Source organism: Arvicanthis niloticus, chromosome 2 (assembly GCF_011762505.2).
Source record: "Arvicanthis niloticus isolate mArvNil1 chromosome 2, mArvNil1.pat.X, whole genome shotgun sequence".
Classification (NCBI taxonomy): domain Eukaryota; kingdom Metazoa; phylum Chordata; class Mammalia; order Rodentia; family Muridae; genus Arvicanthis; species Arvicanthis niloticus.
Window position 1 is genome coordinate 124,735,199 of NC_047659.1, and position 27,352 is coordinate 124,762,550.

The 27,352-nt window shown below is 41.8% G+C and overlaps 1 protein-coding gene and 1 long non-coding RNA gene across 3 annotated transcripts in view; one reads left to right on the forward strand and one right to left on the reverse strand.

Annotated features, from left to right (window-relative positions):
* The window catches only part of LOC143441478 (uncharacterized), a 42,772-nt gene extending 20,502 nt beyond the window's left edge, over window positions 1-22,270 (forward strand). Inside the window, exon 3 of one of the 2 annotated variants that reach the window (XR_013108928.1) lies at window positions 17,198-22,270. This is a non-coding gene — a long non-coding RNA (uncharacterized LOC143441478). The remainder of the gene's footprint in view (window positions 1-17,197) is intronic. The other variant, XR_013108929.1, reaches the window with a different exon arrangement.
* Window positions 1-27,352, reverse strand: part of Pigu (phosphatidylinositol glycan anchor biosynthesis class U) — a 78,083-nt gene that overhangs the window by 41,630 nt on the left and 9,101 nt on the right. Inside the window, exons 2-6 of the mRNA XM_034496439.2 lie at window positions 26,120-26,184; window positions 12,983-13,042; window positions 11,637-11,699; window positions 7,565-7,674; window positions 4,536-4,636 (exon numbers count right to left, since the gene is read on the reverse strand). Coding sequence (XP_034352330.1) covers window positions 4,536-4,636; window positions 7,565-7,674; window positions 11,637-11,699; window positions 12,983-13,042; window positions 26,120-26,184 — 399 coding nt within the window. The remainder of the gene's footprint in view (window positions 1-4,535; window positions 4,637-7,564; window positions 7,675-11,636; window positions 11,700-12,982; window positions 13,043-26,119; window positions 26,185-27,352) is intronic.

Sequence of the window (27,352 nt, forward strand, 5' to 3'; positions counted from 1 at the left end):
TGGGTCCTGGGAATCAGATTCAGACTGTCACACTTAGTGGCAGGCTCCTTCGCCTGCTAAGCCAACTTGTCAGCTCTTCCATGCAACCCAGGCTGGCCTCAGACTCCTCACTATACTGCTGAGGATGAAGCTGGAATCCTGACTCTCATACGTTTTCCTTCCAAACCTGAGATTACTGGCATGTGCTAGTATGGCTGGCACATATCTGTATTCCAGTTACTTAGGCTGAACAAGAAGGGTCCCTTGAAACCAAAAGCTTAAAGCTAACCTAGACAACCACACAAGACCTCTAGTAAGGTTAAAAGAAAACAAAACAATTAGAAAGGTGACATTTCCCAAGACAAGTGCTTCATGATGTGATGCAACATACATCCTTTATTTTGGTGGACACTAGGTATCTTGTTAAAGAACAACCTATCTGAGCTTAGCATCTAGAGGCAGAGACTGGCAGGGAATATAGACAGTAAAAACTCTTTACTGTTAAGAACAATAACCATTGCAGATGGTTGTGAGCCAACATGTGGTTGCTGGGAATTGAACCCAGGACCTCTTGGAAGAGCAGTCAGTGCTCTTAACCACAGAACCATCTCTCCAACCCCATTAAAGAATGTCTAGGCTGAGCATGGTAGTTGAAACACACCTGTAACCCCAGCACTCAGGAAGCTGAGGCATTCGGAATAGAGCCTGAGCTACACTGTGATTTTGAAGTCTATCTGGGTTAAATAACAAAACCTTTTCAAACAAACAAAGGTGTCAAAGGGAGTGGAGGGTCCTAAAGAATTGGCTCAGTGATTAAGAGGATCCAAGTTCAATTCCCAGCACTCACAGCCTTTGTCACTCCAGCTCCAAGGCTCCAACGCTCTTCTGAGTGCACAGCCCTCATACACTTGTGTACACAATTGAAACTTAAATCTTAAAATGAATCTCCATATATTCATTCACACAATGGACTAGTACTCAGTAATAACAGACTCCAGCTGGTGAACGTGGCACATGTCTTTAATCCTAGCACTAGAGAGGTAGGGGCAGGTGGATCTCTGTGATTTTTAGGCCACCCTGGTCTACATAGCAGGTTTGAGGTCAGGGCTACACAGTAAGACTCTGCCTCAAAGAAAAATCAAATTCAGACTGGGAGATGGCTCAACAAGGACAACTTTTGGCACACAAGCCTGATTGTATGAGTTCAACCCCCAGAGCCCACAGGGGAAGGTGAGAACCAAATCCCAAAAGTTGTTTTCTTACCTCAAGTGTACTGTGGCATGCACACACATGCTCACACATACTCAGACGCATAATCAATATAATTTATAAAAAACAAAATAAAACCCAGATTACATCTAGATATGATCACTGTGAATCCCAGCACTCAGAAAACTAAGGAGAGAGGACTGTAGGGTTAGGCCAGCCTGGATGCAGTTTGGGAAGGATTAGGAGGTGTGGCTTTGTTAGGGTAGGTGTGTCTCTGGGGCCTTTGAAGTTTCAAAAGACTCATGCCATTCCCAGTGTACTCTCTGCTACTGTTTGTGAGTCTGGATGTGAGCTCTCAGCAGCTGGTCCAGCTCCACCTCTGTTGTCTGGCTACACTCCTGCCATGATGGTGAAAGACTCTTATACCTTTGGAACTGCAAGCCTCAAATAAACATTCTCTTCTGTAAGTTGCCTTGGTTATGGTGTTTGGTCATAGCAATAGAAAAGTGACTAATACAAAACAAACCAACAGACACAATGCTCCCTGGTATACATACATATAGGACCGTGTTACTAACTTCAGTTCTCCCTCTCTCCCTATGCCCAGGCTTTCTGTCAACTTTACAATGCCTTCCCATGGCAGACAAGAAAGATGCTTTCCCATGTTTTGTTAGTTCGTTTTTGTTTTGTTTTGCTGTTTGTTTTTGCTTTGTTCTCACTATTAGGATCTCACTATAACTCAAACTGGCCTAAGACTCACTATTAACAGACAAGGCTATCCTTTAATTTGTATCAATCCTCCTGCCTCTGACTTCTGGGTACTAAAATTACAGGCACGTGTCACCATAACTGCCCCATGTGTTATATTTTGATTAATAGGATATTAATATATATGATGCTACCAGAAACTACCAGAAGTCATGTCTGATTGAACTTGATGTCTATTACGCTTCTCCCATTCCTAGAAGAACAAGATGCTTAAGTTAGTTCCCTTATGCAGGAGGATGACAGACATACAGTGTGAGGCTCAACCTAGATTAGCAAACTCCAGCTAGCTGCTGAAGTACAAATGACCCATAGTGAAACTGATGGTAAGTCACAGCCGTATAGATCAGCTCATCTATACAATCAGCTGTGACAAAATGCCATGACCAAGGTAACTGAAAGCACAAGCTAAGTTTTTGTGCCTGTTTTAATTGAGTTTGGAGTCGTTAGTTAAATACCCTTTTATTTGGGTAGAACAATGGGAAGGATCTCACTACAGAGCTCTGGCTATCCTGAAACTCAGTATGTATATCAGCCTGGCCTTGAACTCACAAAACTCCTCCTGCCTCTACTTCTCAAGTATAGGGGTTAAAGACATCTGTCACCATACTTGGCCAAAATAATATTTTCTGTGGCACTATTTATTATATATAATACCTAAAAGTCTGAAAGAAAAGTGGCAGAAAACTAGAAATATATAGCCTGCATGTAAATGGAAAAGACTTTCAGTCAAAATGGCAGCTAAATCACATGTATTATACTTTATCTCACTGAAATGATAGTATATAAGTAAAACTAGCATTAAACCACCAAGAATAGGTTATAACAAAAATATTTTTTAAGTGTTAACCTTTATTTTTATTTTATATGTATGGGTGCTCTGCCTGCATATATGTTTGTATACCATATATGTGTGTACAGTGCCAGTAAGATCCACAAGAGGACACTGGACCCATGAGGGCTAGAGTTACAGATGGTTGTGAAGATACTATGTGGGTGCTGGGAATCCAATTCAGGTCCTCTGGAAGAGCCTCCGAGGCTCTTAACTGCTGAGCCAGCTTTCTAGCCCCACCCCCAAGCCCCACCCCTAATTTTTAAAAACTGGGTATAGTGACAAACACCTGTAACTCCAGCACTGGGTAGATAAAAGACATGGTAAGGGTAGTAGTATGTGCTACAAATGGAGTTCTAGACCAACCTAGGCTGCAGAGTGAGACCCTGTCTCAAAGAAACAAAACTGTACATTTGAGGGCTAAAGAGATGGTTCAGCAGCCAATGGTGACACATAACTACAATTCCAGTACTTGAGAGGCAGAGGCAGGCAGATCTCTGAGAGTTCGAGGCCAGCCTAGTCTACATATTGAGTTCTAGGCCAGCCAGGGCTGGATAGTGAGACCCTGTCGCAAAACAAGCAAGGTACCTCAATAGGGAAAGGCATTTGTGAAAATCTGATGACACAAATTCTATCCCATAATCCACAAAAAAGTAGAAGGAGAGAAGCAGAGTGGTCTTCTACCATATACAGGTGAACCATGGCATGTGTGTCCCTATGAATATATCATATACACACATAATAGTAGATAAAATTAAAAACAAAAATGAAAAAAACAATTCCAGAAAAAATAAGGCATGGTATAAGACTAGAGCAATCACATAGAAAAAAGCAAAAGTAATAATAAAAAATAAAAGTACTAATAGTTGCTACTTTGTCCAGCAGTGAGCAATACACAGTATCATGAAATGTAATATCTGATGGCAGATTTATTTCTTTATTAGTGCTACAGTTTTAAAGCAAGAGCTTATCTATATATGTTGAGTACATACTACCACCAAGCCACACACTCAACCCAACTACTGATTTAACCAAAACTGAAATATAAGAAAAGCAAACAAAGTGGAAGCAGAAACACTGGTACAAAAGTCCTATGAGAATCTCCACTTCTCATAATGGAACACAGTTAAAAATGCCTAAAGTGTACCATTCATAAGGTAACAAACGACATAGTTCAGAGTCACAGAAGTAACACCAAAGTGTTGCTCTAAAGATGCTGAACTAGCCAGGAGGGATGGCTCAGCACTTGGGAGGTAGAGGCAGGAGGATTAGTAGTTCAAAGTCATCCTCCCTTAGCTGACACACAACAACAAAGGCTGGCCCTGACCTCTTACAGTGAGGATTGATTCTTCCACCTTTCTGTTGAATTTACAAAAGACCTGCATCACTACAATGAGAGTCAATACTAACAAAGGTGGACTCGAGTTACAGAAGACTGACATTCTCATACAATTTGCTTGGAACTCTTGAAAAATTATGTCAACAGTGATTCTCTGAGTGGTAGATTTTTAGAACTTTTACCTTTTTTTCTCTTGGTTTATCAAAACTTTCTATAATAATCTTATGTTATTTGTATATAATTTTTTAAATGCATTTTTCTTTTTGAGACAAGTTTTTGCTATACAATAAAGGCTGGCCTTGAATTCCAGATCCTTCTGTCTCAGCCTCCCAGATGTGATAAGTACCATGTCAGCTTGCACATGTGTGTAATAAAACCCTGTATCTTTTATATTCTTCTTGGATGCCTTACCTTTTATTGTGGTCAAAATGAAGAAAGCAATGAGGGTGTTGTTGATGGCACAGGTAGACTTGGCAACACAAGACAAGATCGTGTAGGGATTTAGGAGATAGCTAGGGAAAACACATAGATTTGTCATTAGCAAATCTGATTAACGGACCAGAGAGTCCTGGCCACCACAACCAAGAAATTCAACTATTTATGAAAATCATCCCAAATAGAAGAGGATAAAGTGGGATTGGGATTGGGTGAATAAAGGCACTCAACATTATATTATATTACATTATATTATATATATGCAAAATTGTCATGTTTCTATTTAAGAATCACAAAGATCCTACAAATGAGCAAAAAGTTCTAGTTTTTATTTTGTTTTTAGTGGGTTGGGTTTTTTTGGTTTTTTTGTTTTGTTTTGTTTTTTGGGTTTTTTTTTTTGTTTGTTTTGTTTTGTTTTTGTTTTTGTTTTGTTTTGTTTTTTGCATTGTTGTGTGGTTTTGGGGTCTCATGTAGCACAAGCTGGCCTTGAACTGATAATGACCCTGAATTCCCAACCCTCTCACTCTACCTTGTCAGTGCTAGGATCTCAGGTATGTACCACCTGGCCAGCTACTTTATCCTACTTTTGTAGATGAGGAAACTGAGACTTAGTGATTAAATAACTTGTCCAAGTTTTTAAAGCTATTAAATATACTCAAAATTCAGGTCTTCCTGGTTCTAAAGCCAGCATTCTTTCTAATAAGCCCTCTTCACAGTCAGGCAGTATCTCTTTAGCCAGACCCATGAACAAAGTATTCTCTTAATTCTACACATTAGTTGGCACAGAACTTCACAGGACATCTTGACCTCCCATTATGAAAGAGTTAAGCTGGAATCTTTCCCCACTAAGGTGGGAAGGGATGGAATTAGAAAATGAATCCACAGTGTTTGTGAGTTGGAAAGTCTTACGCAGCCAGAATTGAGTCTCTTTATTTCTGTCCTGCTTCTATGAAAAAAATCTGCATCAGCTAAAATGAAAACAAGTAACGAAAATAATAGTAAAGTAAAACCAGCTGTAATCAAGACCAGGAGAAATACATAAGAAGAAAATATGAGCTGGGCAGTGGTGGCGCACTCCTTTAATCCCAGCACTTGGGAGGCAGAGGCAGGCGGATTTCTGAGTTCAAGGCTAGCCTGGTCTACAGAGTGGGTTCCAGGACAGCCAAGGCTACCCAGAGAAACTCTGTCTCAAAAAACCAAAAAAAAAAAAAAAAAAAAAAAAAAAAAAGGAGAAGGAGAAGGAGGAGAAGGAGAAGAAGGAGAAGAAGGAGAAGGAGAAGGAGGAGAAGGAGGAGAAGGAGGAGAAGGAGGAGAAGGAGGAGAAGGAGGAGAAGGAGGAGAAGGAGAAGGAGAAAATATAACGCAAAGCTAGGAAAACAAAAGAGCTACAGCTGTACAATAACCAGCCTCAGACAAGTATACAGCTTTACGCTAACAGCCTCAGACTGGTCTATAGATTTACAATAAAAGCCTCAGACTGGTTTACAGCTGTACAATAACAGCCTCAGACCTGGCTGAGTTTCCCAGCAGACAAAGGAAGAAAGGCCAGTTACATAATTCTGATTATCAGAAAGGAAGAAATACACCGTTGTCTTAGAGAAAGATTATAATAATTATTCACAAGTAAAGGCCTTAAATCTAATACCACCTCCTATGAATGTAAGATTAGTAGTTTTAGAACGCCTAAAAACTCTTGGGGGTTTGGTGGGTTTTTGTTTTTTGTTTTTCCCAGAAATCAGACTTGTTACACAACCTTTAAAGAAATGGCTGCTGCTATTATGAAACTACCCTCAGGGGATATGAGAGTCTATAAGGATTCATTATGTTGCCAAACTTTTGGACTTTTTAAAGTAGTTCCCATCAAATTCCTGAAATATGTAGTTGAGAACACATATACCAAAATTATCTCATAGGAGAAAACAGCACAACACCATTTCTAAGTAGTGGGTGACACTAAAGAAGCAACTGCCTAGACCTCTACCCAGAATGCTGACTAGGAAATTCACACAGCGTGAAGGTTCCTAAAAAATAGCCTGCGCCCTAGAATACCTAAGTGGGCTTCAAACTCACTATGTAGGTGAAGCTGAGCTTGAACCTCTGATCTTCCTGCCTCCTGTTCCCAAGTGGTAGGATTACAGACAAGCACCACAGTGCCTAGTTTATTTGGTGCTGAGGATCAAACCCAGGGCCTTGTATGTTATGCAAGCAAGCTACCGACCAAGCTCCCTCCACAGTCCCTTGTTTTCTGATACGGAATACTGCTACATTGCACAGGTTAGCCTCAAACTCAGCAGTCCTTCCTCCTTAGGCCCTGTGGCTGGGATCACAAACATGTGACACCATGTCCAGTTTCTAATTCTAAAAAATTCTACGGGCATGTTTTTCCATGAGGAAATGTATGTTTTGTTTAGTATATGTTCCTAGAAACTAGCATGTTATTAATATCTGATGACTACTGGCTGATTAAATAATTCATTTTGCCTATTTGAGAAACACAGATGAGAATGATCTGAGAGGATCACACTCCCTGGCGCATTAACTACTCCTAGAGAATTCTTTCTTAAAGCGTTAGCTGCTACTACTCTTCCAAGCTGGTCACCTAGCCCAGTTTTCTGAATTATAAACAGGGAACTAAATCATACATGAAATACAGAAGCTATGTGAGACAGCAGCACATAAAGACCAAAATTTTATTCAAACACTACTAATAAAGAACGAGCATTTTTTAGAAACCCTAGCTACAATCAGGTTGGAGCCCAGGCCAGCACTGAGTCAGAAGGCCTTTGTGAAGGGTTGGATTGTGCATGTCCTTGTGTGAGTCTTTGTCTCAACAGAGACAGAGCCATTCTGTCTCTGTTGCTGGCCAAACCCCAGTTGTGCAAGAGAAGTACAGCAAATACTTGATGACTAAGACTGCAAATCTCTACAACTACAACATGGGAGAGTCTCATCAGATTTTCCTTCCATTTCTTGGCACTGAGTTCTGATTTGTGGGGAGTACTTACAACAGGGCCACTTTCAGAGGGATGTAGCGCATCTCCATAGGGGTTCGGATGAGTTCAGCCACATCCGGGGCGTACCGGTCCAATTCTAGGAGAAGTTTCTGCTTTTTAAACTAGAGGTGGGAAAGGGTACACAAGACACATAAAACAGATTATTTGCCATTGCTTTCAGGATAAAAACAAAAATGTTTGTCCTGGTCCGCACCATGGTCTGTCTGTCCTACCCTACCTCTCCAGAGTCCTCACACTCAGTCCCCCACCAACCTCACCAAGTCCCAGCTCCTCATGCTCCAAGAACTCTCCCCTAGCTGACTCCCACATAGCCTTGAGAGCTCAACTATGCCTTCCCTTCCCAGGAAGGTGTACACTCCTTTAGGTGTGTATACACATTCTACTGTAAACACTCTTTCAGGGCAATACTTCTAACTGACTGATGCCTGGCTCCTCCCTAGAGTCTAAGTTCCACAAGTGTTCGGGTTACTTAGTTTGCTCTCTGTGTATGCCTAACACTTAGCACAGTGGGCAAATGAATGGACTGATGTATGGCAAAGCCACTTAGTCATTCAGGGAGGTACCATCAGTGGTGGCAGGGCTTGAAAGTTCCATCAGCAAAACATGTTCAAGCAGTTTCAATGATCTGGATGCACAGCGTCTCAGGTTCCCTTCCTCATTCCTCTATCTCAAAGGTTTGTTTGTTTGGTCTTCTTTTGTACTCTCATAGAGGAGTGTAAAAGAAGTGTAAAGGAAGTGTAAAGGAGTGTAAAGGCCTTGTGATGGGGAAAGGGACTGGACTGGCTGGGAGGGTGCAAAGCTCTTGGTTCTCCCTGATGTATCCCAACAAATTCTTGGGTGGGAGTTCCAAAAAAGAAACATCATTGCAGAAAAGGACAGATTAGGTTAATGTTACTTTTGCAAAAACTGGCTACCATCAGTTAGCATTCATATCCCACAGGCTGACGGGGGAAAGAGGGCAGGCTATGAAGTCCCCTCAGAACCAGTTTTCCAGGATGCTTTGCAGACTACAGGGATAAAGTCTCAAATCCTACCAAGACAAATGTTGCCAGACTATAAAGATCCTTGTAACCAACAGAGACTTTTAAATGTAATTTTTACTTATCCTTTGACACATAAGACATGTGCCTAATGGTATTTTAACCACAGCCAGCTCTGACTGCTCACTCCTGCTATACTTTGTCCCAACACATCCCTCGCTACTTTCTTTTACTTTATGTATATGGCTGTCTTGCTAGCATGTGTCTGTGAAACACATAAGTGCCTAGAGCCCCAAAAGATCAAAAGAGGGTCTTGGATCCCCTGGAACTGGAATTTTGAACAGTTGTGAGCTGCCATGTGGATACTGGGAATTGAACCTGAGTTCTCTAGAAGAACAATCAGGGCTCTTAACCACTGAGCCATTTCTCTAGAACCTCTCTGTTTTCATGTGTGTGCATGCTTGTGTGTATGTGTCTGTGTCTGTGTGTGTATGAGAGAGGGGAGCAGGGAAAGAAGGAGAGGGAGAGACTGAGAGACCAGTTGAGTTTAATTAGTTACTTGCATGAGCATGGGTGGAGGCATTACTTAGTGGAGCATAGACATTTTGCCAGTGATGACAATATTCAAGAAAGGCCTTTACAAAGTAGGGCCTTTCAGGAATACATGTACTGACATTCTACCTAAATCAATAGCCATATGTCTAGGTATAGTGGCATACACCTGTAATCCCAGCACTAAGGAGGTAGCCCAACTAGGGCTACATAATTAGTTCTAAGCCAGTCTGAAACTACATACAGAGACTCTGTCTAAAAAACAAACAGGGCCAGCAAGAGGGCTCAGAAAGTGAAGAAACTTGCCCTCAAGTCCAACAGCTTGAGTTCAATCTCTGAGACCAACATGATAGAAGAAGAGAACCAATACCTGCAAGTGGTACTCTCCATGTGTACCATCACAAGTGTACACACATAATAAATAAGACTCCGAGTACAGCTCAGGAGTAGACTGCCTCACATACATAAGACCCTGGGCCTTTTTTTTTTTTTTTAATTATTTATTTATTTTATGTATGTGAGTACACCACTGCTCTCTTCAGACACACCAGAAGAGGACATCAGATCCCATTACAGCCACCATGTGGTTGCTGGGAATTGAACTCAGGACCTCTGAAGAGCAGTTGGTGCTCAACCATTGAGCCATCTCTCCAGCCCCCTTGATCTTATTCTACACACTGAAAAAGAAAAAAAAAAAAAAAAAAAAAAAAAAAAAAAAAGAGCAGAATATGATGTGATAGCAGTACTAAGAGCTGCTGCTTTCAGCATTCAGTTTTGTTTTGTTTTGTTTTGTTTTGTTTTGTTTTTTGAGACAGGGTTTCTCTGTGTAGCCCTGGCTGTCCTGGAACTCACTCTGTAGACCAGGCTGGCCTCGAACTCAGAAATCCACCTGCCTCTGCCTTCCAAGTGCTGGGATTAAAGGTGTACGCCACCACTGCCCAGCAAAGATTTATTTATTTATTTTATGTATATGAGTACACTATTGCTCTCTTCAGACACACCAGAAGAGGGCATTAGATCCCATTACAGATGGTTGTAAGCCACCATGTGGTTGCTGGGAATTGAACTCACGACCTCTAGAAGAGCAGTCGGGGCTCTTAAACATTGAACCATCTCTCTCTATCCCCTGCTTTCAGCATTCATATGAAGGTGAAACATACCTCTAATCTCAGGACTAAAGAGGATGAATCACGAAGATCACAAATTCTAGGTCCACTTGAGCTATGTACCAAGACCCTGTCTCAAAACATACAAACAAAAAGGCTGGGGATATGGCTCAGTCATAGATCACTGGCCTTGAGATTGATTCCCAGCACTATAAAAAACAAAAGAGCTGGTATTCGAAAAGAGGTCATTTGTGACAGAGTGTCAATCAACCAAGAGATCCGATATCATAATAATCTGAACTCTGAAAATAGGAAAACAAAAATATTTCAAATTTTAATTCAGTTTTGGGGATAAAAGTACACCTTGGTACACTAAGAAATAACATAGTGAGCTGGGCATGGTGGTATATACCTATAACCCTAGCACTTTGGAGATAGAAAGAAGAAGATTAAAAGTTCAAGGTCATCCTGGACTTCCAGGTAAGAGCCTGTCTCAAAAACAGGAACAAAAAAACCCAGAAACACACACACACACACACACACACACACACACACACACACACACACACACACACACACACGGCTGGAGAGATTACTCAATTGTTGAGAGCATTTGCAGAGGACCTGAGTTCATTTTCAGCACCCACATGGTGACACACAACTCCGCCCACATGGTGTCTGTAACTCCAGGTGCAGGCTTTCTGACACCCTCTTCAGACCTCTGCAGGTACCAGGCACACATGTGTCCTCTCAGAAGCCTGGACATGGTGGCTCACAACCTTCCATCACTCCAATTCCAGGGGATCCAACATCTTCTGGCCTCCAGGGCACAGCATGCATGTGGCACACAGCCACACATGCATACAAAATACCCCCACAGAAAATAATAAATAAAATTAAATTAAATTAAAAAATAAATAGAATACAATTTTATTTTAGATAGTATATCATTAAGCCCAGGCTGGCCACAAACTGGCATAGTGCAGAAAATGACCTTGCACTTCTCAGACATTCTTTACCTTCCAAGTGCTGGGACTGCAGGTGTGAGCCAATACAAACATGCCCACCCCCTTTCTTTCTTTCTTTGATGTGTGTGTGTGTGTGTGTGTGTGTGTGTGTCTACATGTGTCCCTGTGTGTTTACATGTGTATGTGTGCAGTAGTGTACATATCACTGCACATAAGTAGAGGTCAGAGGATGACTTCCGGTAATCATTTCTTTCCTTCCACCATGTTAGCCCTGGAGACAGAACTCACCTGAGGCTTGCTGACAAAGGCCTTAATCCAATGAGCCATCTCACCAGCCCTGCTTAACTTCTTAACATGTTTACATACTTGAATCTTTAAGTGCATGACTTTTGATTCATTGCCAGAATAAGCAAGTTACCAAATCCCACCAGCTTTGTCCTACCCACTAATGACTTACCACAACTTTATTGAAGTCCTGAATTGCAAAATACAGGGCAATAGCAGTAAGGGCATCTGTTATCTGTCAAGAGAAAGAGGAGTAATAGAAAACAGAACCAGGTCAGTTCAGGATACTGGATGCTGCTAGGCCTGAAGAACTCTGGGTATCCAGTACCAAACTCACAGTCAGGCCAGGCTTACTTAGGGAGATAGGACAACAAATCCCCTGGATTATTATCCAGTCAATCTGATGGCCAAATCTCTAGAATACCAAGCTTAATGAAAATAAGCCAGGCACTGTGGTTAATACCTGTAATCCCAGAGGGCTGAGGGCTCTCATGAGTTCAAGATCAGCCTAGGTTATGTAGTGAGATTGTCTCAAAAAACAAAACAAAGACAATATATATGTATGTTTGTATATAAAGATAAATGAGAGTGATACCCACTGAACTGTAAGCGTCAGGTAGGCCAAGTACCTCACACATTACAAGTCTTGAATAAATAAATAGCAGCCAATAAAATTAAGGAAGACTTCAGGGTTTCTTTTTCCTTTTCTTTTTTTTGGGGGGTGGGGTGGGGTGGGGAAGGGGTGGTGTGTTCAAGACAGGGCTTCTCTGTGTAACCCTAGCTATCCTGAAATTCTCTCTGTAGATTAGGCTGGCCTCAAACTGAAGAGATTCACATGCCTCTGCCTCCTGAGTACTGAAATTAAAGATGTGCACCACCACCTCCTGCTAACTTATAGCTAGCAATGTTTTATATCCTGATCCAGATTTACTCCAGACTAATGTTTCAAGCTGCTCTGCTCTCAAAACTCACCCTGTCATCTCAATCTTCAATTCTTGTCCTTGAAAGCTTCTTCAGCCCCCTCAGAATATCTTGGCAGAATGCTTAGGAAACTCAGGATGCCCTCCAAATTGGCACAGTTAAAGCCAACCATAGAATTTGGGGGCTACAAAATTGAAGACTACATAGTCCAGAAACCAAAGAGTAATAAGAAAGAAGAACTGGTCAGAGTCCCTGCCTATTCCCCACACTCCATACCACCACCCCAAAGCCAGGGTCCAGACTAAAGATTTTAAGGCTTGGCTCTTGCTTTCTGAGAAACTCCACTTCCTGTTTTTCCTTTCCATTTTTTTTTTTTTTTCTCTTATAGACCAGGGTTTCATGATACAGCCCTTGCTTGCCTGGAACCTGCTATGACCAGGCTGGCCTCAAATTCACCAAGATCCACCTGCTTCTGCCTCCCAAGTGCTACGATTAAAGGCATGTGCCAGCACTACCTGGCTCTTTATTTTCTTAAAAACAAACTGTAAATACAAATCTATATATAGAGAAATTGATTTTCTCTGGAAAGATACTTACCATAAATACCAATTCTGCATAGTCAATTAGGAAATGAAAGAGGTATATTATTAATGGAGTCTGTAGGAAAAAACAAAGAGGAAAAAATTAAGTTATACCTTAATATAATTTATTAATTTCCAAACTGGGGATGGGAAAAAACTGATTCAGCTAAAACATGTGGTTCCTCCTGCAACTGTATCCTGTACTAATTGAAAAACTTGGCATCCTGAATCACTTGGTATCACTGAAAATGTCAACAGAATATAGTAGAGGAAATAACAAAACTTGATGTTAGCTAGAAATTTGCTTGGCATACTTGGCACCTGCAGTAAATACTCAGGTGGTTGAGGTGAGAAGACAGATTGAACCTAGGAGGAGTTCAAGGCCAGCCTGGGCACTTCAGTTTACCCCAACTGAAAAATCAAATAGGGCTGGGGATGTAGCTCAGTCTCTAAGATGGTTGCTTAGGATACATGAAGCCCCAGGACTGGTCTCCAGCACAGCAAAAACCCAGTATGATGGTGAGTGTTTATAATCCCAGGATTTAAGTGCAGGGGGCAGGAGGGCAGGGGAATCAGAAACACAAAGTCATCTTGGATATAGCAAGTTCTATGCTAATCTGGGCTACATGAGATTCTGTCTTAAAAATAAAAGAAGAAAAGAAAGAAAGGAAGGAAGGGAGGAAGGGAGGGAGGGACACACCATACAGGACAGATTGTTGAATGAACAAACTAGGAAAATTTCTTTCCTCTATTTTCTGATAAGTCTATCTAAAAATGTTAATTCTTGCCTTGATGGGCAGTGGTGGCACACGCTTTAATCCCAGCACTTGGGAGGCAGAGGCAGGCAGATCTCTGAGTTCGAAGCCAGCCTGGTCTACAGAGTGAGTTCCAGGACAGCCAGGGCTACACAAAGAAACCCTGTCTCAAAACCAAACAACAACAACTAATGTTACTTCTTCCTGGGAGAGCTAGGGAGAAACCATATGTGAAGCTTGCTGTAATCCCAGCACTTAGGCTGAAACAGGGTGAAAAGTTCAAGACCAATCTGGACTACACTACAGAATCTGTCTCAAGGGGAAAAGGTTTTGAGAAAATTCACTCAATAATCTTGGCCCAAGGTTTTTCCTTTTTTAAAAAATGTTTTTTAAGCCGGGCAATGGTGGCACATGCCTTTAATTCCAGTACTTGGGAGGCAGAGGCAGGCTGATTTCTGAGTTTGAGGCTAGCCTGGTCTACAGAGTGAGTTCCAGGACAGCCAGGGCTATACAGAGAAACCCTGTCTCGAACCCCACCCCCCAAAATGGTTTTTAAGACAAGGTCTTATGTACGCCAAGGTAGCCTTAAATATACTGTGTGACCAATGATGCTTTAAGCTCCCTCCCGATGCTCCTGCTTTGGCCTGCCAAGGACAGGGGTTACATGTGTACCACCAAGTCTAGCTTACAAGGTTCTGGTTTGTTTTGTTTAAGAGACTTGTAGATTCAATTTTTCTCGTGTAGTAAACCTTATACTGATTTGCTTTGTTTTACTAATCCAGGTAAGTAGTATCTTCTAGACAGTTATATACATTTTCATCAAAATTTCCATCTCATTAACATAAGGTTGTTTCTATTATTTCCTTTTTTGTTTGAGGCAATATATTCTCCTCTTAGCAGTAACACAAAAGTTTTGGTATGTTGCTTTTTTTCCACTATCATTCAATTAAAAATATATTTTAGGGGCTGGAGAGAAGGCAGAGGGGTTAGGAGTACTTGCCATTCTTGCAGAGACCTGGAGTTTTGTTTCCAGCACCCACATCAGGTGGCTCACAACTGCCTGTAATTACAGGCCCAGAGGCCCTGACGCTTCGGACCTCTTGTACACATAGTGCTCACATATACACACAATTAAAAAATAATATTAAAAAGACAATATACTCTAATTTCCATGACATTTTTCTTTGAGACTACTTTAAAATGTACACACTAGCCGGGGGAGGGGTGCTACATTCATTATGTATGAGTCCTATGCTCAATCTTTAGTACAAATACAGAAGAGAACCTGGCTTAATTCCACATATTTGTTGTTTGTCTGTTTGTTTTTTTGAGAAAAGGTGTCTCTGTGCAGTCTTGGCTGTCCTGGAACTCAGAGCTCTGCCTGCTTCTGCCTCCCGAGTGCTGGGATTAAAGGTGTGCCACCACTGCACAGCTTGTCATTTATTTTTGAAGTACTGGAAATGAAACCTTGGGCTTTGCACATGCTAAACATTCTATCACTGACCTGCTCTTCTTTTTATATTATTATAACTTATTTGTAGCTTAACCCTAATATCATCATTACAAGTGCAATAAATGATTTTAATAACTTAAAGTATGTTCTGACTTACTTCATGGTTTATTATTTGGTGAGTTTGGGCAAGTGATTCACATACATTTGAAAAAATGCAATTTAAGGGCACAGTATTCTATATTTTATATAGAATATTATATAGCATATATTTATATATTATATTAGAATATGTTGATATATATAATATATAGAATATATTTATTGCATATAAATATATTCTATATAAAATTTGAATCACATTCGTATGGTATAAAAATCTGCGTGGTATAGTTTTATGGTATATACAATATAATTTGTATGGTAATATTTTTTAAATTTCTACATCCTTATTAATTTTTGAATCTCTTTGTTCTATCACTGATGGAAAAAGACAGGTTAAAAACATCCCACTATTGTGACTAGAGAGGTGGCTCAGCAGTTTAGAGCATTTGTTGCTCTTGCAAAGGACCTGGGTCTAGCTCTCAGCACTCATATGCTGGCTCACAACTATCTTTAATTCTAGTTCCATGTAGCCTGATATCCTCTTCCAACTTCTTCTAATACCAAGCATATATGTGGTACACATATGTGCACTTAGGCAAAACGTTTACACCCATGAAAAAAAAATAAAACTTAAGTATATATCCCACTATCACCAGGCAAGGCCATGTATACCTTTAATCTTAGCACTAAGGAGGCAGGCAGATAGATATATGTGAGTTTCAGGCCAGCCAGGGCTACATAGTTATGTAAGACCCTGTCATACAAACAAAAAAGTTCCAATATGACTAAGGGCATTTTATTTCTCCTTTTGCTTTGTGTTTTTGTTTGTCTTTGAGACAGGATCTTATATAGCCCAGGCTAGCCTCAAGCTCACTATGTACTGAAGATGACCCTGAATTTCCGACACTCTTCCAAAGTGCTAGGGATTGCAAGTGTGTGCACCACTCCCAATTTTATTCAGTGTTGTTCACTGAACCCAAGGATTCACGCATGCTAAATGAGCACTCTACCAAGAGAGCAACATTCCCACCCCTGCTTTGTACAGCCTGAAGCCGTGAGTTAGATGCAGTTCTATGTAGAATGACTATCTCCTGGGTAGAGCAATTTTTATCTTATTACAAAATAATCCTCTTCCTGTCTAGTAAAGTGGGGTTTTTTGGGTTTTGTTATGTTTTTAGCTTTAAAGTCATCTGAGTAATTAAATATATTAACTCATCAAACTACTATTTGCATGACACACTCCTTCCTTCCTTCCTTCCTTCCTTCCTTCCTTTCCTTCCTTCCTTTTGCTTTTTGAGTTTAAGAGACAGTGTCTCATATAGTACAAACTATCCTCAAACTCACACTCGGTAGCCAAAGATCATGGGGGACTCCTGACCCTCCTACCTCCTCTTGCTATGTGGTAGTACTACAGGTGTGTGCCGCCATGCCTGGGTTTGAGTGCCAGGGATTAAACCTAGGGATTTGGGCTTTGTACACGCAAGCATGCATTCTACTTAACTGAGCTACATTCCAAGACCAAGCTTTTTCAAACTTTTTACTTTTCTGTGTCCTTATATTTGAGATGTGCTTTCTTTTCAGGTGATTTTGGTGGTGGGTAGATGAGTGATTGTCTGGTTTTGTTTTCCATGATGCTAAGGATGAAACACGATAGGAACATGCTCTACCACCAGATATATCCTAGATCTCCTAGCTCTGAGATGCACTTCTTTAAAAATACATACAATGATTTTTCTGTGTTTTGTTTTTAGTTTGGTTTGGCTCTGAACCTTTGTGATGAAGTCTAATATAGCAGAGGCTGGCCTCAGATTCATTATGTAGCCATGATGACCTTGAATTTCTGACCATGGTGCCACCATCTTTCCAATGTTATGATTACAGGGTCTGGTCTTACTTTACTGCTTTGCTTTGCTTATTTGAGACAGGATCTCGGGTCCTCCACACTGACAACCAAGAAGAATGACCTCTGACTTCTGGCAATCTTCTCACCTCCACCTCGAGAGTAACAGACTCAAGCTTGGGACTCAGCCAGAGTTTCATGTATCCTAGGCAAGTGCTCTACCAACTGAGCTACATCACCAGCCCAGTCACACAAAATTTTTAATTTCATTTCATTATTTTTATGTGGTGTATGTGTGTGTGTGTATGTGCGTGTCTGTCTGTCTGTCTGTCTGTACTTGCACACTGGTGTCAGAGAAGGCCAGATGAGGGTATCAGATCTCCTGTAGCTAGTTTACAGGCAGTTGTGTGCTGCTTGACAGGAGTGCTAATATTCAAACTTGGGTCTCCTGTAAGAACAGCCAATGCTCTTAACCACTAAGCCACCTCTCCAGCCCCTGAGTCTCACTTTGTGAACTTTGCTCTTAAGTTCTGATTATCTTGGTACTTTCCAAGGCCATTAAACAAACAATTTGGTATTTATTCTTCTTTCTTCTTGTCCTTGCCAACTTAGCTGGCCCACTACTATAAGCTAGCTCACTGTGGAAAGCTTCTGCTGTGCCCTAAAGGTGGAGCCTACTGCCTTAACCCTCTTGGGGTAAACAAGTCTTTATTTGGTGAGGAGGCTGGGCTTGCCAGTAGCCTGATCTCTCGTCATGGGTATCAGCCTATGGTGGATCGGAACGTAGTATGGGCTGATGGGCAGTCCACTGGAGGCTACTTAAGCTGCACTCGAGGGAGGAACTGGGGCACACCCTTGATGCTGTAACTGAAAGTCATTCCTGAGTAAAACTGTCACTGGAAGGAACTGGTGTGCTAGTCTTTCTTCCCTGCTGGTCAGGGTGGTCAGCGCGGCACAATTGGTGGCCCGTACGGGGAACTTCTCTGAGTGAGTTCCCGGAGTTCCAGAACCAGGGACAGACAGGGCGATCGATCGGTAAGTGGCCGGTAAGTGGGGCCCATCAACAGACAAGGTCCTCGGAAGGAGGCGGCATTTGTTAAGGCCCTCGGAAGGAGGCGAATAAAAGTGAAAGTCCAAGAGGGATCCTTTTCTTAGCTGTGGTTTTGGTGTGCCACGAGCGTCGCCACTAAAATGGGGACCTCGCCGTCCTGCCCAGTGAAGGTAGCTCTTCATGAGCTTCTTGATAGTAAGGGCTTGAAATTTAAAGATCGAGCTTTGGCTCAATTTCTTAGCGAGGTGGAAGCGGTGGCTCCGTGGTTTGCAGTGTCAGGAAACCTGACATTAGCCTGCTGGGATAAATTAGGAAGGGATCTGGACCGAGCATGGGAGGAGGGCACTCTGCAGGACAAAAAGGGAAAGACGGGGGTGCAAGGGATCTGGAAGGTTATTCGCACCTGCTTGACTAGTGAGGAATGTGTTCCTGCCATTCAAACGACAACGGAAGCATTAGAGCAAGTGAAAGAGATGCAGCCGGAGACTCGATCTACTAGCTCAAAACAGTCAAAAGAGAGAAAAGGGAGGAGTCTGCCAAGCGCTAGAGAAAACAACTGAAGCACTAGAACAGCTAAAAGAGGAAGTCTCTGAGGGTGAATTAGAGAAACTAGAAATAGAAATGAAACTGGAAATAGAATCAACTGCACCAGGGCCGCCCTGGCCGCCTCGGAACGATCCTACTGGAGGTTTGGGAAGGAGGTTTTGTCCTGAGTCCTGGAGGGAGTTAAGAGCACGATGTTTTATGGTTGCTATTTGCATTAGTGGCTTAAACTGCTTCTTTAAATGTCTTGCCTGGATTTATACGGGTTCAGCAAGTATGTTCTCAGAAGCTATACACTCATTATCTGATACTTGTAACCAGGGTTTGTTAGCACTGGACATCAGCAGGTCTATTCAAACAACAGATTCTTCTCACCCATATGGCTTTTCAAATATGCACTATATTTCTTCATTGATTAGTGGTGTTGGTATTTTCATGATGGGTGCAGGACTCTCTTGGTATCATGGAGTCATGGGATTGCTTCATCCTCAACCAATGGAATCCCTCCTATGGGCATATTGTATTTTAGCAGGATCTTTGGTGTCTGAAGGAGCAACACTTCTTGTTGCCATAAGTGAACTTCGCAGGAGCGCTCAGGCCAAGGGCACGTCATTTTATAAGTATGTCATGCATCCGAGTACAAATGTCATTCTGTTGGGGACGCTACAGCTGTTTTAGGAGTGATAATCACGGCTACCTGCATGGGCCTTACTTCCATAACAGGCAATCCATTGTAAGACAGCCTGGGTTCCTTGGGTGTGGGCGTCTTACTAGGCGTGGTCTCGGCATTCCTCATCTATACTAGCACAGAGGCATTCTTAGGACGATCTGCAGCTGATCGACATACTCACCCTGAGCCAGTAGAAAAGGGTTTGATATTCTAACAGGAAAATGTCATGGTCAAGACTCAGTGTTGGTGTGGGCGAGGGGTTCTGTTTTTTTGTTCCCACAGGACCAACAAGACCCTATCTGGGTGCCGGAGAGGATGGCACGAAGATGCTCGGTGGCTGGTTTTCCTTCTCCTTCTCCTGATGGCGAGACCCACGATGATGGAGACAAGATGGAGGATCCTGTCAGTGTTTCCGAGACCAATTCCAATACAACATGATGCCCAAGTTTTTCCCCACTTTTTTGCCAGTAATGCTAGTTTGGAGTTACCTTATAGTGAGTTAGGAGTAAGTGAGAATAGAAGTGTAGATTTGTTAGGTAGCCTTTGTTTTTTAGCAGTTAGTTGTATAAGTGAATAGAGTGTTTGCATTCTATTGTATAATCAAACAGCTGTTTGGCTGGATAAGGACTGTAAGGGCAATAGTACCATTCCCCCACAACCAAAGTGGTCTCCCTTTTGCAAAGGAATTAAGTCAGGAGAAACCTTGTGTTTTTAGGTAATTAAGAATATTAGTGATAAGAGTGATTGTATATTAATGTATAATCAAACAGCTGCCACATTATCATTGGCAGATGGCTTGACGTTGTGGATCCTGCAAGCAGTTCATCATCTGAAGGAGTGGGCGGGAATAGGAGTGTTAGCAGTTGCCCTAGTGGGTGTCTGTCTGCTCTGCTTGTTTTGTCTCTGTCGTATGGCTAGATCTCAAAGACGAGAGAGCTCCGGTGGTGCATGCCTTTCAAGCCATTGAGGCTGGTGTCTCACCTCAAGCTTGGCTGACTGAGGGCTTTGAAGCAGTAACTCTCTATAACCCCTTATATTCAGGATTGGACAGCCCTTGTACCCCTGGAGACTTGTGATCTCATTGCACATGGGATGAGTGTCCTACCTGTTTGTGTAGACCTCAGCTCTTGCACCTGGTGGGTTTGACCCATTGCACCTAGTAGAGTGAGTGTTCTAGTCTTAGCTGCTTGCTTTCGATCGTGAGCTCCTACGGAATGGATGGAGCCCGCTTGATCAAGCAATGCTTGCTTCTGTATAAAAAGGGGGAGATGTGGAAAGCTTCTGCTGTGCCCTAAAGATGGAGCCTACTGCCTTAACCCTCTTGGGGTAAACAAGTCCTTATTTGGTGAGGAGGCTGGGCTTGCCAGTAGCCTGATCTCTCGTCATGGGTATCAGCCTATGGTGGATCGGAACGTAGTATGGGCTGATGGGCAGTCCACTGGAGGCTACTTAAGCTGCACTCGAGGGAGGAACGGGGGCACACCCTTGATGCTGTAACTGAAAGTCATTCCTGAGTAAAACTGTCACTGGAAGGAACTGGTGTGCTAGTCTTTCTTCCCTGCTGGTCAGGGTGGTCGGTGCTGCACAGCTCACCACTCCATCAGAATCAGAAAGGAAACGCATGGTTAGGTTTTAGTGTGGTGGCTCAGAAGTATTTACTCTTACCACCTCCTAACTATGTGCAAAAATGTGCTTTGTAACACTATAGAACGGGCTAAGGATATAGTGGAAAGGTAGAACGCTTGCCTAGCATGCACAAAGCCCTAGTGGAAAAATCTATTACCAACCCCTACTGCAAAGCAAAAAACAAAACTACAGATATATCTGAGCCAGGAATAGTGACTCACACCTATAATCACAGCATTTGAGAAGCTGAGACCAGCCCAGGCTACATAGTGAGTTCTAGGACAGCTGGAACTATGTAAAAGGCCCTATTTCAAGAAAAGGGGGAGTGGGACCCACAGCACTGTAATAGTCACTGACAGACATTTTAGTAAATGAGAACAAGTTGTGGTAGAAGCTTTAGAGTTGGAGTTAGATTCAAACCCATAGTTTTTGTAACAAGTTGGAGCTGTGTGGCCTTTAGACCTCTGAGTATTAGTTTCCTCTGATAGAAACTGCGGAAAATGATCTATTTCAGAAGCTGGGGCAATAGCTCAGCAGTTAAGAACACTGGCTACTCTGCCAGAGGACAGAGATTCAATTTCCAGGAGTCATACAGCTACTAAAAATTGTCTGTAATTCTGCAGGTACTTAAAGGAAATTTTATGGACACTCAAATTGATATAGAACATAAAGACAGATTTCATTCAATATGTGCTTCTTTCTTCCAGTTCGGTGTGTAATTAAACTGACACATATGTGGGCTAGCTAACTGTGGATGCCAGCCATTCTGCAGATGGGCTTTTGGGGCACTGTTAACAATGTTTCCTAGCTAGGAGCAAGGTACCTGGCATTCGAGTGGCTCACAAACATACATGCAGACAAAAACACTCATGCACACAAAATTTAAAACAAATAAACAATTAAAAAATGATTTCACAGGGCTCTAGGGAAGAGTAAAGGCAGTTATGTTTACAAAGTAATTACTACAATGCCTAGCAAAATCTAAATCTCAACATGTTGGCTACACGCGATCAACTTCTTACATCTTTTTTAAAACAGGTATCAATTGTCTCTTTCAAAGTTCCAAAAGGACTAACGGATTCTATTACGTATCTTTGTGTGTGTGTGTGTGTGAACTTATATTTCAAATAGCCTGCTTTTGAAATTTCTTGATGCTTCATACAGTTTAGAAAGGCTCCAAATGAGAAAAACATTGTAACATTTCTCAAAAAGCTAAACAGCTGGCTTCACAGTCATCTAGTATCTATGTGACAGTTTAATTACACATCAAATTGGAATAAAGAGCACATATTGAATGTAATCTGCCTCTATGTTGTATATCAATTTGAGTGACCATAAATTTTCCCCTAATCCCTACTTTAGTGACATTCTACATATATGACAAACTAAGGTTTTTGCTTTCATTAATTTCAAAGATACTTTCTAATTTCCCTTCTGATTGCTTCTTTGATTCATGGGTTATTTCATTTCCAAAGATTTGGGGGATTTTCCACATATCTTCCTAGTGTTAATTCTTTAATTCTTCTATGGTCAGCAAAAATGAATCTCTAAATGACAAATAAATACATTGAACCTTCTTTTATGGACAGAACATAGTCTGTGGTACAAATGTTCTACACAGACTTAAAATGCACTTAGATGTTACTGAATGGGGCCTTCTAGATCAATCTGGCTGACAACATTAGTCAAAATTTCTATATTCTTGAGTCTGGAGACAAGGCTCAGTGGTTTAGAGCACTAGCTCTCGCAGAGAACCTAGGTTCACCCAAAGCACCTATAAGCTGGTTCATAACAGTGCCTAACTCAAAAGCTCCAATGCTCTCTTCTGACCTCTGAGCACACCAGGCACACAAATGATGTACACACATATAAGCTGGCAAACACTCATACATAGAAATTAAGAATACACTCATCTTTTTAAAAACCCACTTTCACTCTAATTAGACACTAGCCTTGAGCCTTTTTTCTTTTCAATGTGGGGAGGTGCATACCATACCACATATTTGGAAGTCACAGGAAAACTTTCAGGAATCAGTTGTCATCTTCCACCTTATTGAGGCAGAGGTTTTTTTTTTGTTTACACTGCCATGCTGTGTACTCCAGGCTAGCTGACCCATTAGGGCCCAGGTGGAGTGGGTCTCCTGTCTCTATGCCTTATTTAACTATGGAAGTGCTGGGATTGAAAATACGTGTATCTCATCTGGCTTTTTACGTGGGTTCCAGAAATTGGAATCAAGATGTCAGGCTTGCAGCGCTAACATCTGTAACCACTGAGCTGTCTGCCCTGCCCAGTCTATCAGTCTTCACCTACTACGTTTTAAAGCTGTAATTAGTACACAGAGATCTGCAACTACTCTTCCTGAGAAACCCATCCTGTCACTCTGATATGAACTTTGTCATTTCTGATGATATTCTTTGCTCTGGAGTCTGTTTGTTTATTTAAAAAAATATATAAGCATAAGCACCTGGACTGGAGAGATGACTGAGTCATTAAGAACACTGACTTCCAGAGGACTCAGGCTCGATTCCATCACCTACATTATAGCTAACAACTGTCTATAAGTCCTGTTCCAGAGGATCCAATGCCCTCTTCTGGCCTCTGTGGAAGCTGTCCATATGTGGTACATAAGACATACATGCAGGCAAGACACCCATAAACATAAAATACATCTCAAAAATTCAAGTGCATCTAAACCTAGCACATGGGAGGCAACAGTGAGATGACCCAGAATTCAAAATCATCCCCAGCTATAAAGAGGCCAGTCTGAGCTATATGAGATCCTGTCTCAAAAGAAAAAGGAAGTAAAGTGGGCAGGGAGAAAGGAAAGAAAGACAGAGTGACAGGCAAGAATTATAAAGCCAGTGTCTGTGTCTTACTTTATATCTCTGAAACCTAGTAAGAAGCAGCCTTTGGTAAGTACAAGTGTCTCTAAAGACAGGAGAGAGGAAACAGGGACTGGCATGAAAAAGCAGATACTGAGGTAGGCACCACCAGGAGTCAGTGATGAAAAGGGGTAGCAGTTTTGAGGAGAAAAAAATACGTGAAAATATCCAATAAAATATATAAAAAATAAGCATAAAGGTAATTTGGGCTTTTTTTTTTTTTTTTTTTTTGTTTTAGACAAGGTTTCAATATGTAGCCCTGGTTGACCTACAGCTAGCTCCATACATAGAACAGAGATCTACTTGTCTCTGCCTCCTGAGAGCTTGGAAGAAAGGTATGTGCCACCATACCTGGCAGATTAGGGCTGATTTTAAGAATGGGATATGAGCCAGCAGTGGTGACATGTACCTTTACTCTCAGCACTCAGGAGGCAGAGGCAGGTGGACCTCTTGAGTTCTAGACCAGCCTGATCAACTGAGTATGTTCCAGGACACCCAAGGCTACACAGAAAAACCCTGTGTTGGGGAAAAAAAAAAAAAAGAGAGTGGGCTCTGAGCCATGGAAGGAGTAAGATCCCTTTGGTGATGAAGGAGGAGCACTGAACTTAGTCTAAAGTGATCCTGGATGCTGCAATGTTTTCTGGAGAAGGTAAAATCTAAGTTTGGGTCTCATAAATAGAGCCATGCACACACAAACGAGGGAGAATGGCTTTCTAGGAGACAACAGCATGAGCAAAGATGATCAGACAATAAAAATATGGCCTAGTAACACTGAAAGCTTTTCATGCTTTAAAACACACCTGAGGCCCACTTCACACTGGTCTTTGGGGCTAGTGGGCTATTATGTGGAAGTCAAACATATATACCCGATAAATGACTTGTGTGCTTAAGAAAAGGAAGGGAGGAAAGAAGAAAGGAAAGAAAAAAAGGGACGAGAAAGAAACTCAGTGAGAGCTTTCAATGCTCCTCTAAGTATTTGGATTTTAAGCCTGAGATTAGTGGCAAATACAGGTGCCAAGCATTACAGTGAGAGATTCATATTCCTATTTTAGAAAAATGTTCCTAACTGCAGAGTAAAGAGTAAATGAGCAAGTCCTGAACAAAGAAAAACTTAACAAGAAAGGTGTGTGGGGCAGAAATCCAAGAGACTGGGACGATTACCCAAAAAAGAGCATTTTTATATTTTTGTTCTTTTGCCATTTTGAGATAAGAGCTGCTTATAGCCCAGGCCTGGGCAGGCCTCATCATGGCAGTCCCCTGTCTTGGCCCCTGGAAAGCAGAGGTTACAGTGGGAGCCCATGCCTATCTTGTTTTTATTCCTTTTAAGAACTAGTTTTATGAGGCAGACAGTGGTGGCGCATGCCTTTAATCCCAGCAATTGGGAAGCAGAGGCAGGCAGATATCTTGAGTTTGAGGCCAACCTGGTCTACAGAAAGGAGTTCCAGGACAGCCAGGGCTACACAGAAAAACTCTGTTTCAAAATACAAAAACAAAAACAAAACAAAAAAAAGGAATGAATTTTATGGTTTCAACAATCTTTAGTGGGCTTTCTAAGAAACCAATGTCACAGCTTTCATGGGCAAGCATTTCAAAAAAAACAATCACATGTCACTTAGCATACAGCGGTTCATGGACTGAGAGCTGCTTAAAACTTGCAGTTAAGCCGGGCGGTGGTGGCGCACACCTTTAATCCCAGCACTTGGGAGGCAGAGGCAGGCGGATTTCTGAGTTCGAGGCCAGCCTGGTCTACAGAGTATCAGGACAGCCAGGACTACACAGAGAAACCCTGTCTCGAAAAAACAAAACAAACAAAAAAAACTTCTATTGAAGCCTCTTTTTGGTCTCCAGAACCCACAAAAAGCTGGTGGCATCTGGAATCTCAGCACTTCTGACAAGACAATTACCCAGAAGCTTTACTGCCAGCTACACTGGTATGTGGAGACTGTACCTCAACAATGTGAGAACACTGACTCCTGAAAGTTGTACACACACACACACACACACACACACACACACACACACACACACACACGCATATGGTCCCTCTCTCTTTCTCTAAAGTTTTAAAAATTCTAACCTAGATCATTTTCCCTGTAACTCTACAAAAGGGCTATTCCTATACAAAAAAAAAAAAAAAATCTTTTTAAATGTCTGTAGCAAACATAGTTCAGGGTTTGGTATCCATGACTATAAACTACTCTCAGTGCCAGGAAAGAAAGCACATACTTACTTCATGAAATACTGCTCCAGAATATGGAGACACTCCTAGATCCAACAGTGCAAGGCCTTCAACCACTGAAAGGGAAGAAAGACAAGTTCATTCAGACTTTAAAGACATCGGCAAATGATCATAAAGTGTTAGATATTCCTAGGTCCAAGAAATCCCTAAATTTATCTAATCTCTTTACCTCGGATCAAGCAAGTGGCTGAAGGTCTTATACATACATGAAATTCTCAAAGAATAACACACACACACACACTTTTCAGCAATGGCCAATTCTTACATACAAAGCAGACCTTTCTATCATGGGCAATGCTTATTATGAGAAAATATTATACGGAACTGTAAACTTCTGAGTTTGGAGAAATAGCATGGCAACTAAGAGTGCATACTACTCTTGCTCCTCAGTTCAATTTCCAGCACCCACACTGGGCAGTCCACAACTGCCAATAGGCCCTCTTCTGACCTCTGCACTGACAGGCACACATTCATATGCAGACATACATACATACATACATACAAAATATAATTAAATAAATTCTTAAAAAATCACACACCCTCTTGTAACCTCCATCATCTCTAAAGCATTCCTTTTGTGTATATTCTGCCCCATTCCAAAGCACAATTAACAAGATCAGTAGCTGGCTTTTTTTTTTTTTTTAAATGTCCAGACTAGTGAAACAGGCAGTCACTCTTGTGGCACCTGCCTCAGCACCCCAACCCCTACCAAAGTGTTGGCATTATAGGAGCAAGCCATCAAGCCCAGCTAAGATGACACTTTTGTTTGTTTGCTTGTTGAGATCTTTAGCTGATCTGCTAAAGAGCTCAGTCTGGCCTCAAACTTCCTACTCAGCCAAGAATCACCTTAAACTTTTTAACTCTCCTGCCTCCACCTCCCAAGTACTAGGATTACAGGCATGCACCACCATGGCCAGCTTAAAATATCTGTTTTGGTTTTGGTGGTGGGTTTTTTTTTTTGGGGGGGGGGTTAGTTTGGTTTGGTGCTATGGACTGAACTTGGAAACTTGTACACACTAAGCAAATACTCCACTGCTGAGCTATATCACCCAAACAAAATGATAATTTGGGGGTTTATACAAAGTTTCACTATGTAGCTCTAGCTGGCTCACAACTCTCTATATAGACCAGAGTGGCCTCGAACTCAACAGAGATCCACTTATCTCTGCCTCCACAATGCTGGGATAAAAGGCCAGTGCTGCCAGGCCTGCCCCCAAATGATAT